We start from the raw sequence: 26,290 nt of genomic DNA, 5'->3' as shown, positions 1-26,290 counted from the left end.
CTATACTGCTACTGTACTATACTGCTACTGTACTGTACTATACTGCTACTGCTACTGCTACTGTACTATACTGCTACTGTACTATACTGCTACTGTACTATACTGCTACTGTACTGTACTATACTGCTACTGCTACTGCTACTGTACTATACTGCTACTGTACTATACTGCTACTGTACTATACTGCTACTGTACTGTACTATACTGCTACTGCTACTGCTACTGTACTATACTGCTACTGTACTATACTGCTACTGTACTATACTGCTACTGTACTATACTTCTACTGTACTATACTGCTACTGTACTGCTACTGTACTGTACTATACTGCTACTGTACTATACTGCTACTGTACTATACTGCTACTGTACTATACTGCTACTGTACTATACTGCTACTGTACTGTACTATACTGCTACTGTACTATACTGCTACTGTACTATACTGCTACTGTACTATACTGCTACTGTACTATACTGCTACTGTACTATACTGCTACTGTACTGTACTATACTGCTACTGTACTATACTTCTACTGTACTATACTGCTACTGTACTATACTATACTGCTACTGTACTATACTGCTACTGTACTATACTGCTACTGTACTATACTGCTACTGTACTATAATGCTACTGTACTATACTGCTACTGTACTATACTGCTACTGTACTATACTGCTACTGTACTATACTGCTACTGTACTATAATGCTACTGTACTATACTGCTACTGTACTATACTGCTACTGTACTATAATGCTACTGTACTATACTGCTACTGTACTATACTGCTACTGTACTATACTGCTACTGTACTATACTGCTACTGTACTATACTGCTACTGTACTATACTGCTACTGTACTATACTATACTGCTACTGTACTATACTGCTACTGTACTATACTGCTACTGTACTATACTGCTACTGTACTATACTTCTACTGTACTATACCATACTGCTACTGTACTATACTGCTACTGTACTATACTGCTACTGTACTATACTGCTACTATACTATACTGCTACTGTACTGTACTATACTGCTACTGTACTATACTGCTACTGTACTATACTGCTACTGTACTATACTGCTACTGTACTATACTATACTGCTACTGTACTATACTGCTACTGTACTATACTGCTACTGTACTATACTGCTACTATACTATACTGCTACTGTACTGTACTATACTGCTACTGTACTATACTGCTACTGTACTATACTTCTACTGTACTATACTTCTACTGTACTGTACTGCTACTGTACTGTACTTCTACTGTACTATACTGCTACTGTACTATACTGCTACTGTACTATACTGCTACTGTACTATACTGCTACTGTACTATACTATACTGCTACTGTACTATACTGCTACTGTACTATACTGCTACTGTACTATACTGCTACTGTACTATACTGCTACTGTACTATACTGCTACTGTACTATACTATACTGCTACTGTACTATACTGCTACTGTACTATACTGCTACTGTACTATACTGCTACTATACTATACTGCTACTGTACTGTACTATACTGCTACTGTACTATACTGCTACTGTACTATACTATACTGCTACTGTACTATACTGCTACTGTACTATACTGCTACTGTACTATACTGCTACTGTACTATACTGCTACTATACTATACTGCTACTGTACTATACTATACTGCTACTGTACTATACTGCTACTGTACTATACTATACTGCTACTGTACTATACTGCTACTGTACTATACTGCTACTGTACTATACTGCTACTGTACTATACTATACTGCTACTGTACTATACTGCTACTGTACTATACTGCTACTGTACTATACTGCTACTATACTATACTGCTACTGTACTGTACTATACTGCTACTGTACTATACTATACTGCTACTGTACTATACTGCTACTGTACTATACTGCTACTGTACTATACTGCTACTGTACTATACTGCTACTATACTATACTGCTACTGTACTGTACTATACTGCTACTGTACTATACTATACTGCTACTGTACTATACTGCTACTGTACTATACTGCTACTGTACTATACTGCTACTGTACTATACTGCTACTATACTATACTGCTACTGTACTATACTATACTGCTACTGTACTATACTGCTACTGTACTATACTATACTGCTACTGTACTATACTGCTACTGTACTATACTGCTACTGTACTATACTGCTACTGTACTATACTATACTGCTACTGTACTATACTGCTACTGTACTATACTGCTACTGTACTATACTGCTACTATACTATACTGCTACTGTACTGTACTATACTGCTACTGTACTATACTGCTACTGTACTATACTGCTACTGTACTATACTGCTACTATACTGTTACTGTACTATACTGCTACTGTACTATACTTCTACTGTACTATACTTATACTGTACTGTACTGCTACTGTACTGTACTTCTACTGTACTATACTGCTACTGTACTATACTGCTACTGTACTATACTTCTACTGTACTGTACTATACTGCTACTGTACTATACTGTTACTGTACTATACTGCTACTGTACTATACTGCTACTGTACTATACTTCTACTGTACTATACTTCTACTGTACTGTACTATACTGATACTACTGCTATTACCACTATACTATACTGCTTCTATACTATACTGCTGCTAAACTATACCATACTGCTGCTATACTATACTATACTGCTGCTATACTATACTGCTACTATACTATATTGCTGCTATACAATATCGCTGCTATACTATACTGCTGCTATACTATAATATACTGCAGCTATATTATACTATACTGCTGCTATACTATACTGCTGCTATACTATACTGCTGCTATACTATACTGCTACTATACTATACTGCTACTGTACTATACTGCTACTGTACTATACTGCTACTGTACTATAATGCTACTGTACTATACTGCTACTGTACTATACTATACTGCTACTGTACTATACTGCTACTGTACTATACTGCTACTGTACTATACTGCTACTGTACTATACTTCTACTGTACTATACTGCTACTGTACTATACTGCTACTGTACTATACTGCTACTGTACTATACTGCTACTGTACTGTACTATACTGCTACTGTACTATACTGCTACTGTACTATACTGCTACTGTACTATACTGCTACTATACTATACTGCTACTGTACTGTACTATACTGCTACTGTACTATACTGCTACTGTACTATACTGCTACTGTACTATACTGCTACTATACTGCTACTGTACTATACTGCTACTGTACTATACTTCTACTGTACTATACTTCTACTGTACTGTACTGCTACTGTACTGTACTTCTACTGTACTATACTGCTACTGTACTATACTGCTACTGTACTATACTATACTGCTACTGTACTATACTGCTACTGTACTATACTATACTGCTACTGTACTATACTGCTACTGTACTATACTGCTACTGTACTATACTGCTACTGTACTATACTGCTACTGTACTATACTGCTACTGTACTATACTATACTGCTACTGTACTATACTGCTACTGTACTATACTGCTACTGTACTATACTGCTACTATACTATACTGCTACTGTACTGTACTATACTGCTACTGTACTATACTGCTACTGTACTATACTGCTACTGTACTATACTGCTACTATACTGCTACTGTACTATACTGCTACTGTACTATACTTATACTGTACTGTACTGCTACTGTACTGTACTTCTACTGTACTATACTGCTACTGTACTATACTGCTACTGTACTATACTGCTACTGTACTATACTGCTACTGTACTATACTTCTACTGTACTATACTTCTACTGTACTGTACTATACTGATACTACTGCTATTACCACTATACTATACTGCTGCTATACTATACTGCTGCTAAACTATACCATACTGCTGCTATACTATACTATACTGCTGCTATACTATACTGCTACTATACTATATTGCTGCTATACAATATCGCTGCTATACTATACTGCTGCTATACTATAATATACTGCAGCTATATTATACTATACTGCTGCTATACTATACTGCTGCTATACTATACTGCTGCTATACTATAATGCTGCTATACTATACTATACTGCTGCTACACTATACTGCTGATATACTATACTGCTATACTATACTATACTGCTGCTATACTATACTTCTACTGTACTATACTATACTATACTATACTGCTGCTATACAATACTGCTGCTATACCATACTGCTGATATACTATACTGCGGCTATACTATACTATACTGCTACTGTACTATACTGCTACTGTACTGTACTATACTGCTACTATACTATACTTCTACTGTACTATACTTCTACTGTACTATACTGCTACTGTACTATACTGCTATTGTACTGTACTATACTGCTACTATACTATACTTCTACTGTACTATACTTCTACTGTACTATACTGCTACTGTACTATACTGCTATTGTACTATACTATACTGCTGCTATATTATACTGCGGCTATACTATACTGCTGCTATACTATACTATACTGCTGCTATACTATACTGCTGCTATACTATACTGCCACTATACCATACTGCTGCTATACTATACTATACTGCTGCTATACTATCCTGCTGCTATACTATACTGCGGCTATACTATACTATACTGCTACTGTACTATACCATACTGCTACTGTACTATATTGCTGCTATACTATACTATACTGCCACTATACCATACTGCTGCTATACTATACTATACTGCTGCTATACCATACTGCGGCTATACTATACTGCTGCTATACTATACTATACTGCTGCTATACCATAATGTACTATACTATACTGCTGCTATACTATACTATACTGCTGCTATAACATACTGTGGCTATACTATACTGCTGCTGTACCATACTGCTGCTATACTATACTATACTGCTGCTATACCATACTGTGTCTATACTATATTGCTGCTATACTATACTGCTGCTATACTATACTGCTGCTATACTATACTATACTGTTGCTATACTATACTGCCGCTATACTATACTGCTGCTATACTATACTATACTATACTATACTGCTGCTATACTATACTATACTGCTGCTATACCATACTGCGGCTATACTATACTGCTGCTATACTATACTATACTGCTGCTATAACATACTGCTGCTATACTATACTGCTGCTATACTATACTATACTGCTGCTATACTATACTATACTTCTGCTATACTACACTATACTGCTGCTATACTATACTGTACTGCTGCTATACTATACTATACTGCTACTATACTATACTATACTGCTGCTATACTATACTATACTGCTGCTGTACTATACTATACTGCTACTTTACTATACTATACTGCTGCTATACTATACTATACTATACTATACTATACTATACTATACTATACTATACTATACTATACTGCGGCTATACTATATTATACTACTGCAGCTATTCCATACCACTGCTATGCACACCCATCTCTGACTTACCTATCCATTCCCCTCCTAATAGGTCAGTCTGTCTGCTTCATATTAATGGGACATAAAGGAACTGGTGAGTGTTTGTCCCAAAGGCTACACTGTTCCCTATATAGCGAATAGGGACTAGGGTGCCATTTGGAACTCACCCCTGTATACCAAGCAAATCCTCATTTAAACTCTAATTTCAGACCTCCTCGTTCAGTTCAGACCCCATTCTGTACCAACAAATACATCAGTTATCAACATAATGAAAGTATAAAGAAAACACTAGAATGACTGAATGTCTATACACAAAGACAGATTTGACTGTATGTCTATACACTAAGACAGCTTTAACTGTATGTCTATACACTAAGACATCTTTGTGTTTTTAATGTTATTGGTAATCAATAGTTCTGACCTCTTTGGTCAATAAGAGGTGAGTGAAGGTTAAACACCCCAGCTGCCCTGTGATTTGGAGAGTGACGCTCAACATGAATATCATGTTTCCCTGATGTGGTGCCTGTCGATCCATGAGCCTCACTTTCGTTTTCCCTGCCTCGCTGGACAAGAGTGTTTTATCTGCCTGTGGATAGGATGTGTTTTGAGTCGGGCGCCCGGGGACACCTCGCATGGAATTGCCCGGGCCGAGAGGAGTCAATGCCATCAGCGGGCCCCAGAGACAAGCGGGCCACGCAGTAAACTATGTCACCTCCTGTTGTGCCCACAGCGAACCACCAGCACCCATGGTCCCGGCGAAAGTCGACGATCACGACACCCACGCTCTGTTGGATTCCGGGAGTGTGGTAACGCTGGTGCAAGCGCGCCTGCTGGCCCAGCCGACCGACAGTGGGGAGGAGATGTCTGTCTCCTGTGTCCACGGCGACACCAAGCGGTAATCGACCGGGCAGGCCAACATCGGGACGCCAGATGGTGGTGGGTGCCGTACCTGAGTTTCCGGTACCCCTCCTCGCTGTTCGCCGTCACCTGCGTGTCCCGGGAAGCAAGCGGCTGCCGACCCCGCGTCTACAGACCCGGAGTCGGGGTCTGAGGGGGCGCCAGAACCAACCTCACCGCCGAGAGCCCCCTGAGGGGATAGATCGGGACCGCCCTGTGGGAGGACCCGAACTTGAAAGCCGCATTGGCCCAAGTGATAGCGGTGGATGGCCAGCTTATTCCGGGGGTGAGTGACTGGTGATACCAAATAAAACATAACTTTTTGTATCAGGTGTCGCACGAACAGGGGGAACTGCGAGAGGTGCTGTTGCTGCCCCACCAGTACGCCAGAACCGTTCTTCAGCTGGCCCACACCCATTTGTTGTGGGCGCACCTAGGAATGGAACTCTACCCACATGTACATATTACTTCAACTACCTCAACTAGCCGGTGACTCTGCACCGGTACCCCCCCTGTATATATAGCCTCCCTACTGTTATTTTATTTTACTTCTGCTCTTCTCAACACTTTTTTGTTGTTTTATTTTACTTTTTTATAAAAAAAAAAAATGCACTGTTGGTTAAGGGCTGTAAGTAAGCATTTCACTGTAATGTCTGCACCTGTTGTATTCGGCGCATGTGGCCAATAAAATTTGATTTGATTTGATTTGACCCGGGAACGGATCGCCGCCCGGTTCCACTGGCCCGGGATGAGGCGGGCCGTGGAAGACTATTGCCGCTGCTGCCCGGAGTGTCAAGTCACCGCCCCAAAAGCACACTTCCGGAACCTGGTTGTTCCCCTACCGATCATCGGAGTGCCGTTTGAACACATCGCCATGGACATAGTGGGTCCACCGGTAAAAACGGCCCGAGGACACCGGTACATCCTGGTAATAGTAGATTATACCACCCGATATCCTGAGGCCATTCCCCTACGGGCGGCAGTCTCCAAGAGAATTACACCTCTTCAGCCGGGTGGGCATCCCGAACGAGATCCTGACCGACCAAGGTACCGAGTTCATGTCCCGACTGACAGCCGGGTTGACAGCAGGGGTTGGAGGAGGTGGAGTACCTGGGGCATCTGATCAGACGGGGGAACGGCCCGAGGAGGTGGAGTACCTGGGGCATCTGATCAGACGGGGGAACGGCAAGCCCCAGGAGAGGAAGGTCCAGGCGGTTCGAGGAGGTGGAGTACCTGGGGTATCTGATCAGACGGGGGAACGGAAAGCCCCAGGAGAGGAAGGTCCAGGCGGTTCGAGGAGGTGGAGTACCTGGGGTATCTGATCAGACGGGGGAACGGAAAGCCCCAGGAGAGGAAGGTCCAGGCGGTTCGAGGAGGTGGAGTACCTGGGGTATCTGATCAGACGGGGGAACGGAAAGCCCCAGGAGAGGAAGGTCCAGGCGGTTCGAGGAGGTGGAGTACCTGGGGTATCTGATCAGACGGGGAACGGAAAGCCCCAGGAGAGGAAGGTCCAGGCGGTTCGAGGAGGTGGAGTACCTGGGGTATCTGATCAGACGGGGGAACGGAAAGCCCCAGGAGAGGAAGGTCCAGGCGGTTCGAGGAGGTGGAGTACCTGGGGTATCTGATCAGACGGGGGAACGGAAAGCCCCAGGAGAGGAAGGTCCAGGCGGTACGTGACTGGCCCTGTTCCCCGCACAAAGACACAGGTCAAGTCCTTCCTGGGGCTGGCGGGATACTATAGCCGGTTTATCCCCAACTTTGCGGCTATAGTTTCCCCCCTCACCGATCTGACCAGGGCCCGCCTCCCGAAAACAGTGAAGTGGTCGGATGAGGCCGAAGCGGCGTTCAGGCGCCTGAAGGAAGCCCTGTGGTCCCTTCCGATTCTCGTGACGCCCGAATCATGGGAACACGGATGCCCTTTCAAGAAGGGAGACGTACATCGCACTGACGACTGCCCCGTCCTGACGTCTATCCGAAAGGTTCGGTGTTCTACCCCAGAGGAGATTCCCAGAAGGCGGTAACCCGGAAGACGGTAACCAGGAAGGCGGTAACCCGGAAGAGATCTCCTTTCTTTTTCTTTATTGTTTTAAATAAACACCCTTGAAACTGAAGTATCACACGTGTGTCCGTGTCTGATCTGTGCAAACGTTTAGATCAAACCCCCTGGTCTGCCACACCACCTAGAGAACACCACAGGGTTTCTATTTTATTATGGATCCCCACCAGTTCCTGCCAAGGCAGCAGCTACTCTTCCTGGGGTTTATTATGGATTCCCATGAGTTCCTGCGAAGGCAGCAGCTACTCTTCCTGGGGTTTATTATGGATCCCCATTAGTTCCTGTCAAGGCAGCAGTTACTCTTCCTGGGGTTAATTATGGATCCCCATTAGTTCCTGTCAAGGCAGCAGCTACTCTTCCTGGGGTTAATTATGGATCCCCATTAGTTCCTGCCAAGGCAGAAGCTACTCTTCCTGGGGTTTATTATGGATCCCCATTAGTTCCTGCCAAGGCAGCAGCTACTCTTCCTGGGGTTTATTATGGATCCCCATTAGTTCCTGCCAAGGCAGCAGCTACTCTTCCTGGGGTTTATTATGGATCCCCACCAGTTCCTGCCAAGGCAGCAGCTACTCTTCCTGGGGTTTATTATGGATTCCCATTAGTTCCTGCCAAGGCAGCAGCTACTCTTTCTGGGGTTTATTATGGATCCCCATTAGTTCCTGCCAAGGCAGCAGCTACTCTTTCTGGGGTTTATTATGGATCCCCATTAGTTCCTGCCAAGGCAGCAGCTACTCTTCCTGGGGTTTATTATGGATCCCCATTAGTTCCTGTCAAGGCAGCAGCTACTCTTCCTGGGGTTTATTATGGATCCCCATTAGTTATTGCCAAGGCAGCAAGCAGCTACTCTTCCTGGGATCCGGCAAAATTAAGGCAGTTATACATTTCACAACACACTAAGTGTGTGCCCACAGGCCCCTACTCTACTACCACATATCTACAACACAAAATCCATGTGTACGTGTGTGTATAGTGCGTATGTTATTGTGTGTATGCATGTGTCTGTGCCTATGTTTGTGTTGCTTCACAGTCCCCACAGCTAGAGAACACCACAGGGTTACATCCAACTAGAGAACACCACAGGGTTACACTCAACTAGAGAACACCACGGGGTTACATCCAGCTAGAGAACACCACAGGGTTACATCCAGCTAGAGAACACCACAGGGTTACATCCAGCTAGAGAACACCACAGGGTTACATCCAGCTAGAGAACACCACAGGGTTACATCCAGCTAGAGAACACCACAGGGTTACATCCAGCTAGAGAACACCACGGGGTTACATCCAGCTAGAGAACACCACAGGGTTACATCCAGCTAGAGAACACCACAGGGTTACATCCAGCTAGAGAACACCACAGGGTTACATCCAGCTAGAGAACACCACGGGGTTACATCCAGCTAGAGAACACCACAGGGTTACATCCAGCTAGAGAACACCACAGGGTTACATCCAGCTAGAGAACACCACAGGGTTACATCCAGCTAGAGAACACCACAGGGTTACATCCAGCTAGAGAACACCACAGGGTTACATCCAGCTAGAGAACACCACAGGGTTACATCCAGCTAGAGAACACCACAGGGTTACATCCAGCTAGAGAACACCACAGGGTTACATCCAGCTAGAGAACACCACAGGGTTACATCCAGCTAGAGAACACCACAGGGTTACATCCAGCTAGAGAACACCACAGGGTTACATACAGCTAGAGAACACCACAGGGTTACATACAGCTATAGAACACCACAGCAGGAAGAAATAAGAAGCCACACAATCAGCACTGAGCCTAGTGCCAATGGGAGAAAATACTTTAGAAGCATCATTAACTTGAATTAGACCATGTCTCTGACAAGATCCTCACTTTGCTTGTTCCCGTCCTTTTCTCTGGCTGCCAACAAACCATTGATGTGTCCCATGTGACACCCTATTCCCTACATAGTGCACTACTTTTGACCACAGCCCTAAGGGCCCTGGTAAAAAAGTGTGCACTACTGTATATAGGGAATAGGGTGCCATTTGGGACCCAGCCCGTATGTGAGGAGGTTTAGAGACATAGTGAAGCCAATCGGACAAGGAGAGAAGACCCAAATGCATTGCTAAAATCAGTTGTGATTGCTGTCGTAGATAAGTAGAGCTGAAGCCCACTTCTGGTGATGGGGATAATTGGTGCTTTCATGTGAAGCAGCAACAATTGTTTAACATAACCACACACACAATTAAAAATTATCACAAATGTTTATTTCTGACAGGAGCCCAGCAGTTACCTCAGTCGGATCAATCTTGAACTATCTTGAACTTAAAAATGACCGTAAAACGTCAATTAAACGCAGTCTCAAATAGCCGCATGTCCCTATTAATAGCCGGACAACGGCACACATTTTAGCAAATACACGCCTGTTTCAAATAAACACCTGGTCTAAATTAATTGTTTACGAGGTTACCAGGAATTACAATGAATTATTTAAGAGGTTTAAAGTTAGATTTATTACATTAAATAATTCGGTAATGACTCAAAAAATTATGGCAAACATCTGTTTTAATCACCAATAAGAAACTGCTAGCCATTGGCCGCTAACAGCTGAGAACTGCTAGCCATTGGCCGCTAACAGCTGAGAACTGCTAGCCATTGGCCGCTAACAGCTGAGAACTGCTAGCTATTGGCCGCTAACAGCTGAGAACTGCTAGCCATTGTTCGCTAACAGCTGAGAACTGCTAGCCATTGGCCGCTAACAGCTGAGAACTGCTAGCCATTGGCCGCTAACAGCTGAGAACTGCTAGCCATTGGCCGCTAACAGCTGAGAACTGCTAGCCATTGGCCGCTAACAGCTGAGAACTGCTAGCCATTGGCCGCTAACAGCTGAGAACTGCTAGCCATTGGCTGCTAACAGCTGAGAACTACTAGCCATTGGCTGCTAACAGCTGAGAACTGCTAGCCATTGGCTGCTAACAGCTGAGAACTGCTAGCTATTGGCCGCTAACAGCTGAGAACTGCTAGCCATTGTTCGCTAACAGCTGAGAACTGCTAGCCATTGGCCGCTAACAGCTGAGAACTGCTAGCCATTGGCCGCTAACAGCTGAGAACTGCTAGCCATTGGCCGCTAACAGCTGAGAACTGCTAGCTATTGGCCGCTAACAGCTGAGAACTGCTAGCCATTGTTCGCTAACAGCTGAGAACTGCTAGCCATTGGCCGCTAACAGCTGAGAACTGCTAGCCATTGGCCGCTAACAGCTGAGAACTGCTAGCCATTGGCCGCTAACAGCTGAGAACTGCTAGCCATTGGCCGCTAACAGCTGAGAACTGCTAGCCATTGGCCGCTAACAGCTGAGAACTGCTAGCTATTGGCCGCTAACAGCTGAGAACTGCTAGCCATTGTTCGCTAACAGCTGAGAACTGCTAGCCATTGGCCGCTAACAGCTGAGAACTGCTAGCCATTGGCCGCTAACAGCTGAGAACTGCTAGCCATTGGCCGCTAACAGCTGAGAACTGCTAGCCATTGGCCGCTAACAGCTGAGAACTGCTAGCCATTGGCCGCTAACAGCTGAGAACTGCTAGCCATTGGCTGCTAACAGCTGAGAACTACTAGCCATTGGCCGCTAACAGCTGAGAACTGCTAGCCATTGGCTGCTAACAGCTGAGAACTACTAGCCATTGGCTGCTAACAGCTGAGAACTGCTAGCCATTGGCTGCTAACAGCTGAGAACTACTAGCTAACTGGCAAGCACAAAAACAGTCAACAAATTTGGGAGTACAGTCCCCCAGACATCGGCCGATTGCCCTCTAGTCTGACCAGGTGAATCCAGCTGAAGGCTATGATCCCTTATTGATGTCACTTGGTAAATCCACTTCAATCAGTGAAGTGGAGGAGTCAGGTTAAAGAAGGATTTTTAAACCTTGAGACAATTGAGACTTGGATTGCGAGACAAAAGATTGCGAGTGCCTTTGAACGGGGTATGGTAGTAGGTGCCATGCCCACCGGTTTGAATGTGTCAAGAACTGCGACGTTGCTGGGTTTTTCACGCTCAACAGTTTCCCGTGTGTATCAAGAATGGTCCACCAACCAAAGGACATCCAGCCAACTAGACACAACTGTGGGAAGCATTGGAGTCAACATGGGCCAGCATCCCTGTGGAACGCTTTTGACACCTTGTAGAGTCCATGCCCCCATGAACCGACAAATTGAGATTGTTCTGAGGGCAAAAGGGTTCAACTCAATATTAGGAAGGTGTTCTTAATAGTTGGTATACTCAGTTAAATGTTGATATTAACTAGAGATATATCTCTATAGCCACTGACCTGTGGAGCAGTCGTGTCCGGTCCAATTGGGGTCACAGCTGCAGGTTCCGGTGTCTGTCAGGAAGGCTCCATGTCCAGAACACTGGTCCATGCAGGACGCCCTGGTGCTCTCACACCCTGACCCGCCCCAGCCCACGAAACAGTGGCACTCCCCACGCACACACACACCACGCCCAGAGCAGGTAGGGTCCAGGCAGTCCACTGGAAGAGAGGGAGAGAGAGAGCGAGAGAGAGAGAGAGAGAGAGAGAGAGAGAGAGAGAGAGAGAGAGAGAGAGAGAGAGAGAGAGAGAGAGAGAGAGAGAGAGAGAGAGAGAGAGAGAGAGAGAGAGAGAGAGAGAGAGAGAGAGAGAGAGAGAATTAGATAAACAGGCAACACAAAGACAAAGTCACATCGAGAGGAGGAAAACAGAGTCATATTAGAAACACAGTCACTCATTGAGCGTTACACATAGACAGTCAGGCACAAAGCCACACAGTGACAGAGACAGACTTAGGCACACAGTCCTACTACAGTCTCCTGCTATTTCGGAGCACAACATGTCCTGGAAGACAGCCATCCACAGACAGAGAGACAGAGACATTAGGCATAGAGTCACACAGAGACAGAGACAGAGACAGAGACAGAGACGTTAGGCATATAGTCACACAGAGACAGAGACAGAGACAGAGACAGAGACATTAGGCATATAGTCACACAGAGACAGAGACAGAGACAGAGACAGAGACAGAGACAGAGACGTTAGGCATAGAGTCACACAGAGACAGAGACAGAGACAGAGACAGAGACATTAGGCATATAGTCACACAGAGACAGAGACATAGACATAGACAGAGACAGAGACAGAGACAGAGACAGAGACAGAGACATTAGGCATATAGTCACACAGAGACAGAGACAGAGACAGAGACAGGGACGTTAGGCATAGAGTCACACAGAGACAGAGACAGAGACAGAGACAGAGACAGAGACATTAGGCATATAGTCACACAGAGACAGAGACAGAGACAGAGACAGAGACAGAGACAGAGACAGAGACATTAGGCATATAGTCACACAGAGACAGAGACAGAGACAGAGACAGAGACGTTAGGCATATAGTCACACAGAGACAGGGACAGAGACAGAGACAGGGACGTTAGGCATAGAGTCACACAGAGACAGAGACATTAGGCATAGAGTCACACAGAGACAGAGACATTAGGCATAGAGTCACACAGAGACAGAGACAGAGACAGGGACAGAGACAGAGACAGAGACAGAGACAGAGACAGAGACAGAGACATTAGGCATATAGTCACACAGAGACAGAGACAGAGACAGAGACATTAGGCATATAGTCACACAGAGACAGAGACATTAGGCATAGAGTCACACAGAGACAGAGACATTAGGCATAGAGTCACACAGAGACAGAGACAGAGACAGGGACAGAGACAGAGACAGAGACAGAGACAGAGACAGAGACAGAGACATTAGGCATATAGTCACACAGAGACAGAGACAGAGACAGAGACATTAGGCATATAGTCACACAGAGACAGAGACATTAGGCATAGAGTCACACAGAGACAGAGACAGAGACAGAGACAGGGACAGAGACAGAGACAGAGACAGAGACAGAGACATTAGGCATATAGTCACACAGAGACAGAGACAGAGACATTAGGCATATAGTCACACAGAGACAGAGACAGAGACAGAGACAGAGACAGAGACATTAGGCATATAGTCACACAGAGACAGAGACAGAGACAGAGACAGAGACATTAGGCATAGAGTCACACAGAGACAGAGACAGAGACAGAGACAGAGACATTAGGCATATAGTCACACAGAGACAGAGACAGAGACAGAGACAGGGACGTTAGGCATAGAGTCACACAGAGACAGAGACAGAGATAGAGACAGAGACAGAGACAGAGACAGGGGTGTTAGGCATAGAGTCACACAGAGACAGAGACAGAGACAGAGACAGAGACAGAGACAGAGACAGAGACAGAGACAGGGACATTAGGCATAGAGTCACACAGAGACAGAGACAGAGACAGAGACAGAGACAGAGACATAGACAGAGACAGAGACAGGGACGTTAGGCATAGAGTCACACAGAGACAGAGGCAGAGACAGAGACAGAGACAGATACAGAGACAGAGACAGGGACAGAGACAGAGACAGAGACAGAGACAGAGACAGAGACAGAGACAGAGACAGGGGTGTTAGGCATAGAGTCACACAGAGACAGAGACAGTCACTCAGCCACAGTCAGTCACACAGATCCCACTCCAGTCTACTGCTGTTTCCGGGGTCCCCCGGGCCTCCAGCCCCCACTGCTCATCCTGGCATCTCTATCAGACAGCCAGGGGACAAGGGAGGATGAACGCTACAGGGGGAACAATAACCATCCACAGTGGGGACTGGGATTCAGCACCACCAACACCACTCTAACCTCAACAGGATTAGTGCTTAGTGAGTGTTACACCCTTACAGAGCAGACAGAGAGAAGCCTAGTTCTGCTAGCACTCCCTGAGCCCTGGGAGGAACAGACAGGGGATCTACAAACAGGCAAATTGTATACCTTCCTTCACAGCAAAACTAAAAAAAAACAGATGAGGAGGAGAGGAAGGAATAAGGAGAGGAGGAGAGGAAGGAATAAGGAGAGGAGGAGAGGAAGGAATAAGGAGAGGAGGAGAGGAAGGAATAAGGAGAGGAGGAGAGGAAGGAATAAGGAGAGGAGGAGAGGAAGGAATAAGGAGAGGAGGAGAGGAAGGAATAAGGAGAGGAGGAGAGGAAGGAATAAGGAGAGGAGGAGTAGAGAACAGAGGGACGGAGAGGAGAGGACATAGAGGAGGAGAAGAGAGGAGGAGAGGAATAGAGAAGGGAGAGGAGGAGATGGGGAACAGAGGGACGGAGAGGAGAGGACATAGAGGAGGAGAAGAGAGGAGGAGAGGAATAGAGAAGGGAGAGGAGAGGACATAGAGGAGGAGAAGAGAGGAGGAGAGGAATAGAGGGACGAGAGGAGAGGACATAGAGGAGAAGAGAGGAGGAGAGGAATAGAGAAGGGAGAGGAGGAGATGGGGAATTCCCTAAATGTAAAAGCATGCTGGAGGGTTGGCCACAGGGCTCTGGTCAACAGTATTGCATTATAAAGGCAGTAGGGTGTTATTTGGGACGCACCCGCTGTGGGGAAAGCCTGAGGGTGCGACAGCAGCCAGAACTGATGAGGATGGGAACACTATTAATTCCAGTTTACAGATTGTTGAGAAGATGTACAATACCTGTCCTGATTATATATATACACAATACCTGTCCTGATTATATATATACAATACCTGTCCTGATTATATATATACACAATACCTGTCCTGATTATATATATACAATACCTGTCCTGATTATATATGTACAATACATGTCCTGATTATATATATATATATATATATATATATATATATATATATATATATATATATATATATATATATATATATATATATATATATATATATATATATATATATATATATATATATATATATATATCACACAACACCTGTCTTCGGAAAGTATTCAGACACCTTGACTTTTTCCACATTTTGTTACGTTACAGCCTTATTCTAAAATGGATTAAATATATATATTATTTAATCAATCTAAACACAATAACCCAAAATATTTTTTTAAAAATAAAAAACTGAAATATCACAAGTACCCTGTGTTCAGTACTTTGAGTCTTCTTGGGTATGACGCTACAAGCTTGGCACACCTGTATTTGGGGAGTTTCTCCCATTCTTCTCTGCAGATCCTCTCAAGCTCTGTCAGGTTGGATGGTGAGCGTTGCTGCACAGCTATTTTCAGGTCTCTCCAGAGATGTTAGATCGGGTTCAAGTCCGGGCTCTGGCTGGGCCACTCAAGGACATTCAGAGACTTGTCCCGAAGCAACTCCTGTGTTGTCTTGGCTGTGTGTTTAGGGTCATTGTCCTGTTGGAAGGTGAACCTTCACCCCAGTCTGAGGTCCTGAGCGCTCTGGAGCAGGTTTTCATTAAGGATCTCTCTGTACTTTGCTCCGTTCATCTTTGCCTCGATCCTGACTAGTCTCCCAGTCCCTGCCATTTCCTCCAGACGTGACGCTTGGCATTCAGGCCAAAGAGTTCAATCTTGGTTTCATCAGACCAGATAATCTTGTTTCTCATGGTCTGAGAGTCATTATGTTCCATTTGGCAAACTCCAAGTGGGCTGACGTGCCTTTTACTGAGGAGTGGCTTCCGTCTGGCGACTACCATAAAGGCCTGATTGGTGGAGTGTTGCAGAGATTGTTGTCGTTCTGGAAGGTTCTCCCATCTCCACAGAGGAACTCTGGAGCTCTGTCAGAGTGACCATCGGGTTCTTGGTCACCTCCCTGACCAAGGCCCTTCTCCCCCGATTGCTCAGTTTGGCCGGGTGGCCAGCTCTAGGAAGATTCTTGGTGGTTCCAAACTTCTTCCATTTAAGAATGATAAAGGCCACTGTGTTCTTGGGGACCTTCAATGCTGCAGACATTTTTTTGGTACCCTTCCGCAGATCTGTGCCTCGACACAATCCTGTCTCGGAGCTCTACGGACAACTCCTTTAAGTCATGGCTTGGTCCTCTGTAGCTCAGCTGGTAGAGCACGGCGCTTGTAACGCCAAGGTAGTGGGTTCGATCACCGGGACCACCGATACACAAAAAAAAAAATTATGCACGCATGACTGTAAGTCGCTTTGGATAAAAGCGTCTGCTAAATGGCTTATAATTATTATTATTATTTTTGCTCTGACATGCACTGTCAACTGTGGGACCTTATATAGACAGGTGTGTGCCTTTCCAAATCATGTCCAATCAATTGAATTTACCACAGGTGGACTCCAATCAAGTTGTAGAAACATCTCAAGGATGATGAATGGAAACAGGATGCACCTGAGCTCAATTTCGAGTCTCATAGCAAAGGGTCTGAATACTTATGTAAATAAGGTATTTCTTTTTTATTTAATTTATTTATTTTATTTTTTGTAAACATCTGTTTTTGCTTTATCATTATGGGGTATTGTGAGTAGATTGTATATATACAATACCTGTCCTGATCATATATATTAATACCTGTCCTGATTATATACAATACCTGTCCTGATCATATATATTAATACCTGTCCTGATTATATACAATACCTGTCCTGATCATATATATTAATACCTGTCCTGATTATATACAATACCTGTCCTGATCATATATATGAATACCTGTCCTGATTATATACAATACCTGTCCTGATCATATATATTAATACCTGTCCTGATTATATACAATACCTGTCCTGATCATTTATATTAATACCTGTCCTGATTATATACAATACCTGTCCTGATCATATATATGAATACCTGTCCTGATTATATACAATACCTGTCCTGATCATATATATTAATACCTGTCCTGATTATATACAATACCTGTCCTGATCATATATATGAATACCTGTCCTGATTATATACAATACCTGTCCTGATCATATATATTAATACCTGTCCTGATTATATACAATACCTGTCCTGATCATATATATGAATACCTGTCCTGATTATATACAATACCTGTCCTGATCATTTATATTAATACCTGTCCTGATTATATACAATACCTGTCCTGATCATATATATGAATACCTGTCCTGATTATATACAATACCTGTCCTGATCATTTATATGAATACCTGTCCTGATTATATACAATACCTGTCCTGATCATATATATGAATACCTGTCCTGATTATATACAATACCTGTCCTGATCATATATATGAATACCTGTCCTGATTATATACAATACCTGTCCTGATCATATATATGAATACCTGTCCTGATTATATACAATACCTGTCCTGATCATTTATATTAATACCTGTCCTGATTATATACAATACCTGTCCTGATCATATATATGAATACCTGTCCTGATTATATACAATACCTGTCCTGATCATATATATGAATACCTGTCCTGATTATATACAATACCTGTCCTGATCATATATATTAATACCTGTCCTGATTATATACAATACCTGTCCTGATCATATATATTAATACCTGTCCTGATTATATACAATACTTGTCCTGATCATATATATTAATACCTGTCCTGATTATATACAATACCTGTCCTGATCATATATATGAATACCTGTCCTGATTATATACAATACCTGTCCTGATCATATATATTAATACCTGTCCTGATTATATACAATACTTGTCCTGATCATATATATTAATACCTGTCCTGATTATATACAATACCTGTCCTGATCATATATATTAATACCTGTCCTGATCATATATATATTGAATACCTGCCATGGCCTGGATGCAAACCCAGATGTTAAACAGACACTAGTCGGGAGTAGTACCTGTCTAGTCAGTGAGGACCTCCCGGCCTCACCACAGCAGAGCCCCTTTACCTCAACATCACATGAATGGGTCTAAAGAAGACTCAGAATAAGACATGGCCTGGACTAGCCTGAATAGGTCTAAAGAAGACTCAGAATAAGACATGGCCTGGACTAGCCTGAATGGGTCTAAAGAAGACTCAGAATAAGACATGGCCTGGACTAGCCTGAATGGGTCTAAAGAAGACTCAGAATAAGACATGGCCTGGACTAGCCTGAATGGGTCTAAAGAAGACTCAGAATAAGACGGCCTGGACTAGCCTGAATAGGTCTAAAGAAGACTCAGAATAAGACATGGCCTGGACTAGCCTGAATAGGTCTAAAGAAGACTCAGAATAAGACATGGCCTGGACTAGCCTGAATAGGTCTAAAGAAGACTCAGAATAAGACATGGCCTGGACTAGCCTGAATAGGTCTAAAGAAGACTCAGAATAAGACATGGTCTTGGGGCCTCCCGAGTGGCTCAGTGCTTGAGGTGTCACTACAGACCTGGATTCGATCCCAGGCTGTATCACAACCGGCCGTGTTTGGGAGTCCCATAGGGCGGCACACAATTAGCCCAGCGCCGTCCGGGTTAGGGGAGGGTTTGGCCGGGGGGGCTTTACTTGGCTCGTCGCACTCTATCGACTCCTTGTGGCGGGCCGGGCGCCTGCAGGCTGACCTCGGTCGTCAGTTGAACAGTGTTTCCTCCGACACATTGGTGCGGCTGGCTTCCGGGTTAAGCGGGCGGATGCATGACTTGACCTTCGCCTCCCGAGCCTGTTGGGGAGTTGCAGCGAGGATCGAAATTGGGGAGAAAAAGGGGGTAAAAAAAACAAACAACAACAACAAAATACTGAACTCAGGAGCAGGAGTAGTGTCTGGCTAGTGGGGCACTGGGACCGAGTTACGTTATCTCATCTCCCATTTATCGTTGTGGACAGTATATAAAAGCCTCTAAAGGTCCGTTAGAATGCGACAGACAGGATCCCAGGCCTCTCCAGATCTGCGTCCCAAATGACACCCTTATTCCCTATATAGTGGATTACTTTTGACCAGAGCCCTATGCGGGCTACTGTACTATATATTATAGAGGTGCACTATGTAGGGAATAGGGTGTCATTTGGGTCTCAGCCCAGGCAGATGGTTTGGGGGCGCCAGGCTCAGAGAGGCAGGGAGATCAGAGGCTTAGGTCTAACTGACAACACTCTCTCTCCTGGTAATTAATCATCCTGGCTGAAGGTCGAAGGAGAAGAAAGGTAGAGGTGCTTGTGGGTCTCTGCTGCACCGTACAGCTAACGGTCCCCAACCCCTGATAGAATAGGGGTGTACAGGGGTTAGGGGATGTCGGGAAGCACCATCTATCAAACTCACGGGGGCCATTACTCATCTGGAAATGAGAGGCTTCAACAGACTGACAAACACAATGGCTACTTCATTCTCATCCTTTGTTCGCTCTTCTCTCCTCTCCTCTTTTCTCTTCCCTTGCTCCCTCTCTCTCATCATCTGCAGATAGAAGCAGCTTTTAATGGATTAAAGAGATCCCTCTTCATCATCTGCAGATAGAAGCAACTTTTAATGGATTAAAGAGATCCCTACTCATCATCTGCAGACAGAAGCAGCTTTTAATGGATTAAAGAGATCCCTCCTCATCATCTGCAGATAGCAACAGCTATTAATGGATTAAATAGATCCCTCCTCATCATCTGCAGATAGCAACAGTTATTAATGGATTAAATAGATCCATCTTCATCATCTGCAGATAGCAACAGTTATTAATGGATTAAATAGATCCCTCTTCATCATCTGCAGATAGCAACAGCTATTAATGGATTAAAGAGATCCCTCCTCATCATCTGCAGACAGAAGCAGCTTTTAATGGATTAAAGAGATCCCTCCTCATCATCTGCAGATAGCAACAGCTATTAATGGATTAAAGAGATCCCTCCTCATCATCTGCAGATAGAAGCAGCTTTTAATGGATTAAAGAGATCCCTCCTCATCATCTGCAGACAGAAGCAGCTTTTAATGGATTAAAGCGATCCCTCCTCATCATCTGCAGATAGAAGCAGCTTTTAATGGATTAAAGAGATCCCTCCTCATCATCTGCAGATAGCAACAGCTATTAATTAAAGTCACACTTTCAGCTCATTGGATTTCCAGATAACAAAGGGGATTGTTTTGCTAATAGAAATATTATATTAGATTCAATATATTATATTATATTAGATATATTCGATTATATTATATATATTATATTATATTAGATAGATTATATTAGATTAGATAGATTATATTAGATTAGATAGATTATATTAGATATATTATATTATATTAGATATATTATATTAGATATATTATATTAGATTAGATAGATTATATTAGATTAGATAGATGATATTATATTACATTATATTAGATAGATTATATTAGATTAGATAGATTATATTAGATTAGATAGATTATATTAGATTAGATAGATTATATTAGATAGATTATATTAGCGTGGCTAAGAGAGAGAGAGAGTGCAAGAGAGAGAGAGAGAGAGAGAGAGAGAGAGAGAGAGAGAGAGAGAGAGAGAGAGAGAGAGAGAGAGAGAGAGAGAGAGAGAGAGAGAGAGAGAGAGAGAGAGAGAGAGAGAGAGAGAGAGAGAGAGAGAGAGACTATATATATATACATAATATGACATTTGCAATGTCTTTATTCTTTTGAAACTTCTGAGTGTAATGTTTACTGTTAATATTTATTGTTTATTTCACTTTTGTTTACTATCTACTTCCCTTGCTTTGGCAATGTTAACACACGTTTCCCATGCCAATAAAGCCCTTAAATTGAATTGAAATTGAATTGAGAGAGAGAGAGAGAGAGAGAGAGAGAGAGAGAGAGAGAGAGAGAGAGAGAGAGAGAGTGAATCTCAGTAAGACATATATAATGGTGTTCTAAAAAAATGACCGGTTGCCCTAGAGCACGCAAAAGACTATACGTACCTCGGCCTAAACATCAGCGCCACAGGTAACTTCCACAAAGCTGTGAACGATCTGAGAGACAAGGCAAGAAGGGCCTTCTATGCCATCAAAAGGAATATAAAATTCAACAAACCAATTAGGATCTGGCTAAAAATACTTGAATCAGTTATAGAACCCATTGCCCTTTATGGTTGTGAGGTCTGGGGTCCGCTCACCAACCAAGAATTCACAAAATGGGACAAACACCAAATTGAGACTCTGCATGCAGAATTCTGCAAAAACATCCTCCGTGTACAACGTAAAACACCAAATAATGCATGCAGAGCAGAATTAGGCCGATACCCGCTAATTATCAAAATCCAGAAAAGAGCTGTTAAATTCTACAACCATTAAATTCTACAACCACCTAAAAGGAAGCGATTCCCAAACCTTCCATAACAAAGCCATCACCTACAGAGAGATGAACCTGGACAAGAGTCCCCTAAGTAAGCTGGTCCTGGGGATCTGTTCACAAACACAAACAGACCCCATAGAGCCACAGGACAGCAACACAATTAGACCCAACCAAATCATGAGAAAACAAAAAGAGAATTACTTGACACATTGGAAAGAATTAACAGAAAAATAAGCAAACTAGAATGCTATTTGGCCCTAAACAGAGAGTACACAGTGGCAGAATACCTGACCACTGTGACTGACCCAAACTTAAGGAAAGCTTTGACTATGTACAGACTCAGTGAGCATAGCCTTGCTATTGAGAAAGGCCGCCGTAGGCAGACCTGGCTCTCAAGAGAAGACAGGCTATGTGCACACTGCCCACAAAATGAGGTGGAAACTGAGCTGCACTTCCTAAACTCATACCAAATGTATGACCATATTAGAGACACATATTTCCCTCAGATTACACAGACCAACAAAGAATTCGAAAACAAACCCAATTTTGATAAACTCCCTTATCAATTGGGTGAAATACCACAGTTTGCCATCACAGCTGCAAGATTTGTGACCTGTTGCCACAAGAAAAGGGCAACCAGTGAAGAACAAACACCATTGTAAATACAACCCATATTTATGTTGATTTATTTTACCTTTTGTACTTTAACTATTTGCTCATCGCTACAACACTGTATATATACATAATATGACATTTGAAATGTCTTTATTCTTTTGGAACTTCTGAGTGTAATGTTTACTGTTAATATGTATTGTTTATTTCACTTTTGTTTACTATCTACTTCACTTGCTTTGGCAACGTTAACACACGTTTCCCATGCCAATAAAGTCCTTCAATTGAATTGAGAGAGAGAGAGAGAGAGAGAGAGAGAGAGAGAGAGAGAGAGAGAGAGAGAGAGAGAGAGAGAGAGAGAGAGAGAGAGAGAGAGAGAGAGAGAGAGAGAGAGAGAGAGAGAGAGAGAGAGATATCTGTAGTCAGGGATATACAGTGAAATGCTGATCTTCACCCTCTACACAGGGATAACTTTACCTTCTACACAGGGATAACTTTACCTTCAACATAGGGATAACTTTACCTTCTACACAGGGATAACTTTACCCTCTACACAGGGATAACTTTACCCTCTACACAGGGATAACTTTACCTTCTACACAGGGATAACTTTACCTTCAACATAGGGATAACTTTACCTTCTACACAGGGATAACTTTACCCTCTACACAGGGATAACTTTACCCTCTACACAGTGATAACTTTACCCTCTACACAGGGATAACGTTACCTTCTACATAGGGATAACTTTACCCTGTACACAGGGATAACTCCAGAAACACGCAATTTTAAGACTATTGATATAGCTAATAGATGTAAAGAAATAACTGCATCTGTGTTGGCCGTCTTGATTACTCTATTAGTGGACTACAGCAGCACCCACAGACTGATCTACACATCTACGAACACGCCAGACTTGGAAAACGTTAGACTTTTCTATTTTGAATCAAACTTCACCTTCGTTACAGTGCTCTCTGTTGGAAGACGTAACAGAGCCCACCATTTTCTTTCAGGGACAAGCAGGGGTCTATAGTGACTTACACACGGTTAAAATATACATTCAATCTGTGTGATTCTGGTCAAACTCTGATAAACTTTACCTTCTTCACAGTTCTCTCCATCCATTAATTCATTCATTTAATTCACCTTCTTCACAGTTGTCTCCCTTGTATCCAGGGTTACAGATGCATGTCCCCACGATGCAGGTCCCGTGGCCAGAGCAGGTGACGTCAATGCACTGGTTGGTCGGTACATCACACTCCCCGCCCTTCCAGCCGCTGTGACACACGCAGCGCCCTTTGAGGTATTGACCGTTCCCGCTGCACAGCACCGGACAGGACGCTTGGACACACAGACAGAAAGACAGACAGAGAGAACAACAGTTTCAATGGAATCCATCAACCATAGCGTCAAAGAATGATGTGTGGGAAAAGTTTGTGTGTGGGGTGCTGCTTGTGTGTGCTGGAGCCTCCAGCAAAGAAAATGCAGAACAGTTTGGTTTCTTAACCAATGTTATGTCAACACTAAAAGGAGAGTGATGCCAGCTCCAAAACCTCTAACACGATTAGATGTTATGTACTACATGCAGTATTATATGTTATGTACTAACTGCAGTAATTAGATGTTATGTACTAACTGCAGTAATTAGATGTTATGTACTAACTGCAGTAATTAGATGTTATGTACTAACTGCAGTAATTAGATGTTATGTACTAACTGCAGTATTAGATGTTATGTACTAACTGAAGTAATTAGATGTTATGTACTAACTGCAGTATTAGATGTTATGTACTAACTGAAGTATTTAGATGTTATGTACTAACTGCAGTAATTAGATGTTATGTACTAACTGCAGTAATTAGATGTTATGTACTAACTGCAGTAATTAGATGTTATGTACTAACTGCATTAATGATATGTTATGTACTAACTGCAGTAATTAGATGTTATGTACTAACTGAAGTAATTTGATATTATGTACTAACTGCAGTAATTAGATGTTATGTACTAACTGCAGTAATTAGATATTATGTACTAACTGCAGTAATTAGATGTTATGTACTAACTGCAGTAATTAGATGTTATGTACTAACTACAGTAATGATATGTTATGTACTAACTGAAGTAATTAGATGTTATGTACAAACTGAAGTAATTCGATATTATGTACTAACTGCAGAAATTAGATGTTATGTACTAACTGCAGTAATTAGATGTTATGTACTAACTGCAGTAATTAGATGTTATGTACTAACTGAAGTAATTAGATGTTATGTACTAACTGCAGTATTAGATGTTATGTACTAACTGAAGTATTTAGATGTTATGTACTAACTGCAGTAATTAGATGTTATGTACTAACTGCAGTAATTAGATGTTATGTACTAACTGCAGTAATTAGATGTTATGTACTAACTGCAGTAATGATATGTTATGTACTAACTGCAGTAATTAGATGTTATGTACTAACTGAAGTAATTTGATATTATGTACTAACTGCAGTAATTAGATGTTATGTACTAACTGAAGTAATTAGATGTTATGTACAAACTGAAGTAATTCGATATTATGTACTAACTGCAGAAATTAGATGTTATGTACTAACTGCAGTAATTAGATGTTATGTACTAACTGCAGTAATTAGATGTTATGTACTAACTGAAGTAATTAGATGTTATGTACTAACTGCAGTATTAGATGTTATGTACTAACTGAAGTATTTAGATGTTATGTACTAACTGCAGTAATTAGATGTTATGTACTAACTGCAGTAATTAGATGTTATGTACTAACTGCAGTAATTAGATGTTATGTACTAACTGCAGTAATGATATGTTATGTACTAACTGCAGTAATTAGATGTTATGTACTAACTGAAGTAATTTGATATTATGTACTAACTGCAGTAATTAGATGTTATGTACTAACTGCAGTAATTAGATATTATGTACTAACTGCAGTAATTAGATGTTATGTACTAACTGCAGTAATTAGATGTTATGTACTAACTACAGTAATGATATGTTATGTACTAACTGAAGTAATTAGATGTTATGTACAAACTGAAGTAATTCGATATTATGTACTAACTGCAGAAATTAGATGTTATGTACTAACTGCAGTAATTAGATGTTATGTAC

The 26,290-nt window shown here is 42.5% G+C and overlaps 1 protein-coding gene across 1 annotated transcript in view; it reads right to left on the bottom strand.

The window, feature by feature from the left end:
- tenm4 (teneurin transmembrane protein 4) overlaps positions 1-26,290 on the bottom strand; it is a 586,910-nt gene that overhangs the window by 187,380 nt on the left and 373,240 nt on the right. Inside the window, exons 10-11 of the mRNA XM_041876707.2 lie at positions 24,297-24,491; positions 12,739-12,939 (exon numbers count right to left, since the gene is read on the bottom strand). Of these exons, the coding sequence (XP_041732641.2) occupies positions 12,739-12,939; positions 24,297-24,491 (396 nt within the window). The remainder of the gene's footprint in view (positions 1-12,738; positions 12,940-24,296; positions 24,492-26,290) is intronic.

Source organism: Coregonus clupeaformis, chromosome 5 (genome assembly GCF_020615455.1).
Source record: "Coregonus clupeaformis isolate EN_2021a chromosome 5, ASM2061545v1, whole genome shotgun sequence".
Lineage (NCBI taxonomy): Eukaryota > Metazoa > Chordata > Actinopteri > Salmoniformes > Salmonidae > Coregonus > Coregonus clupeaformis.
The sequence above is the reverse complement of the archived record's forward strand: the minus strand, read 5'-3'. Positions and strand labels throughout refer to the sequence as shown.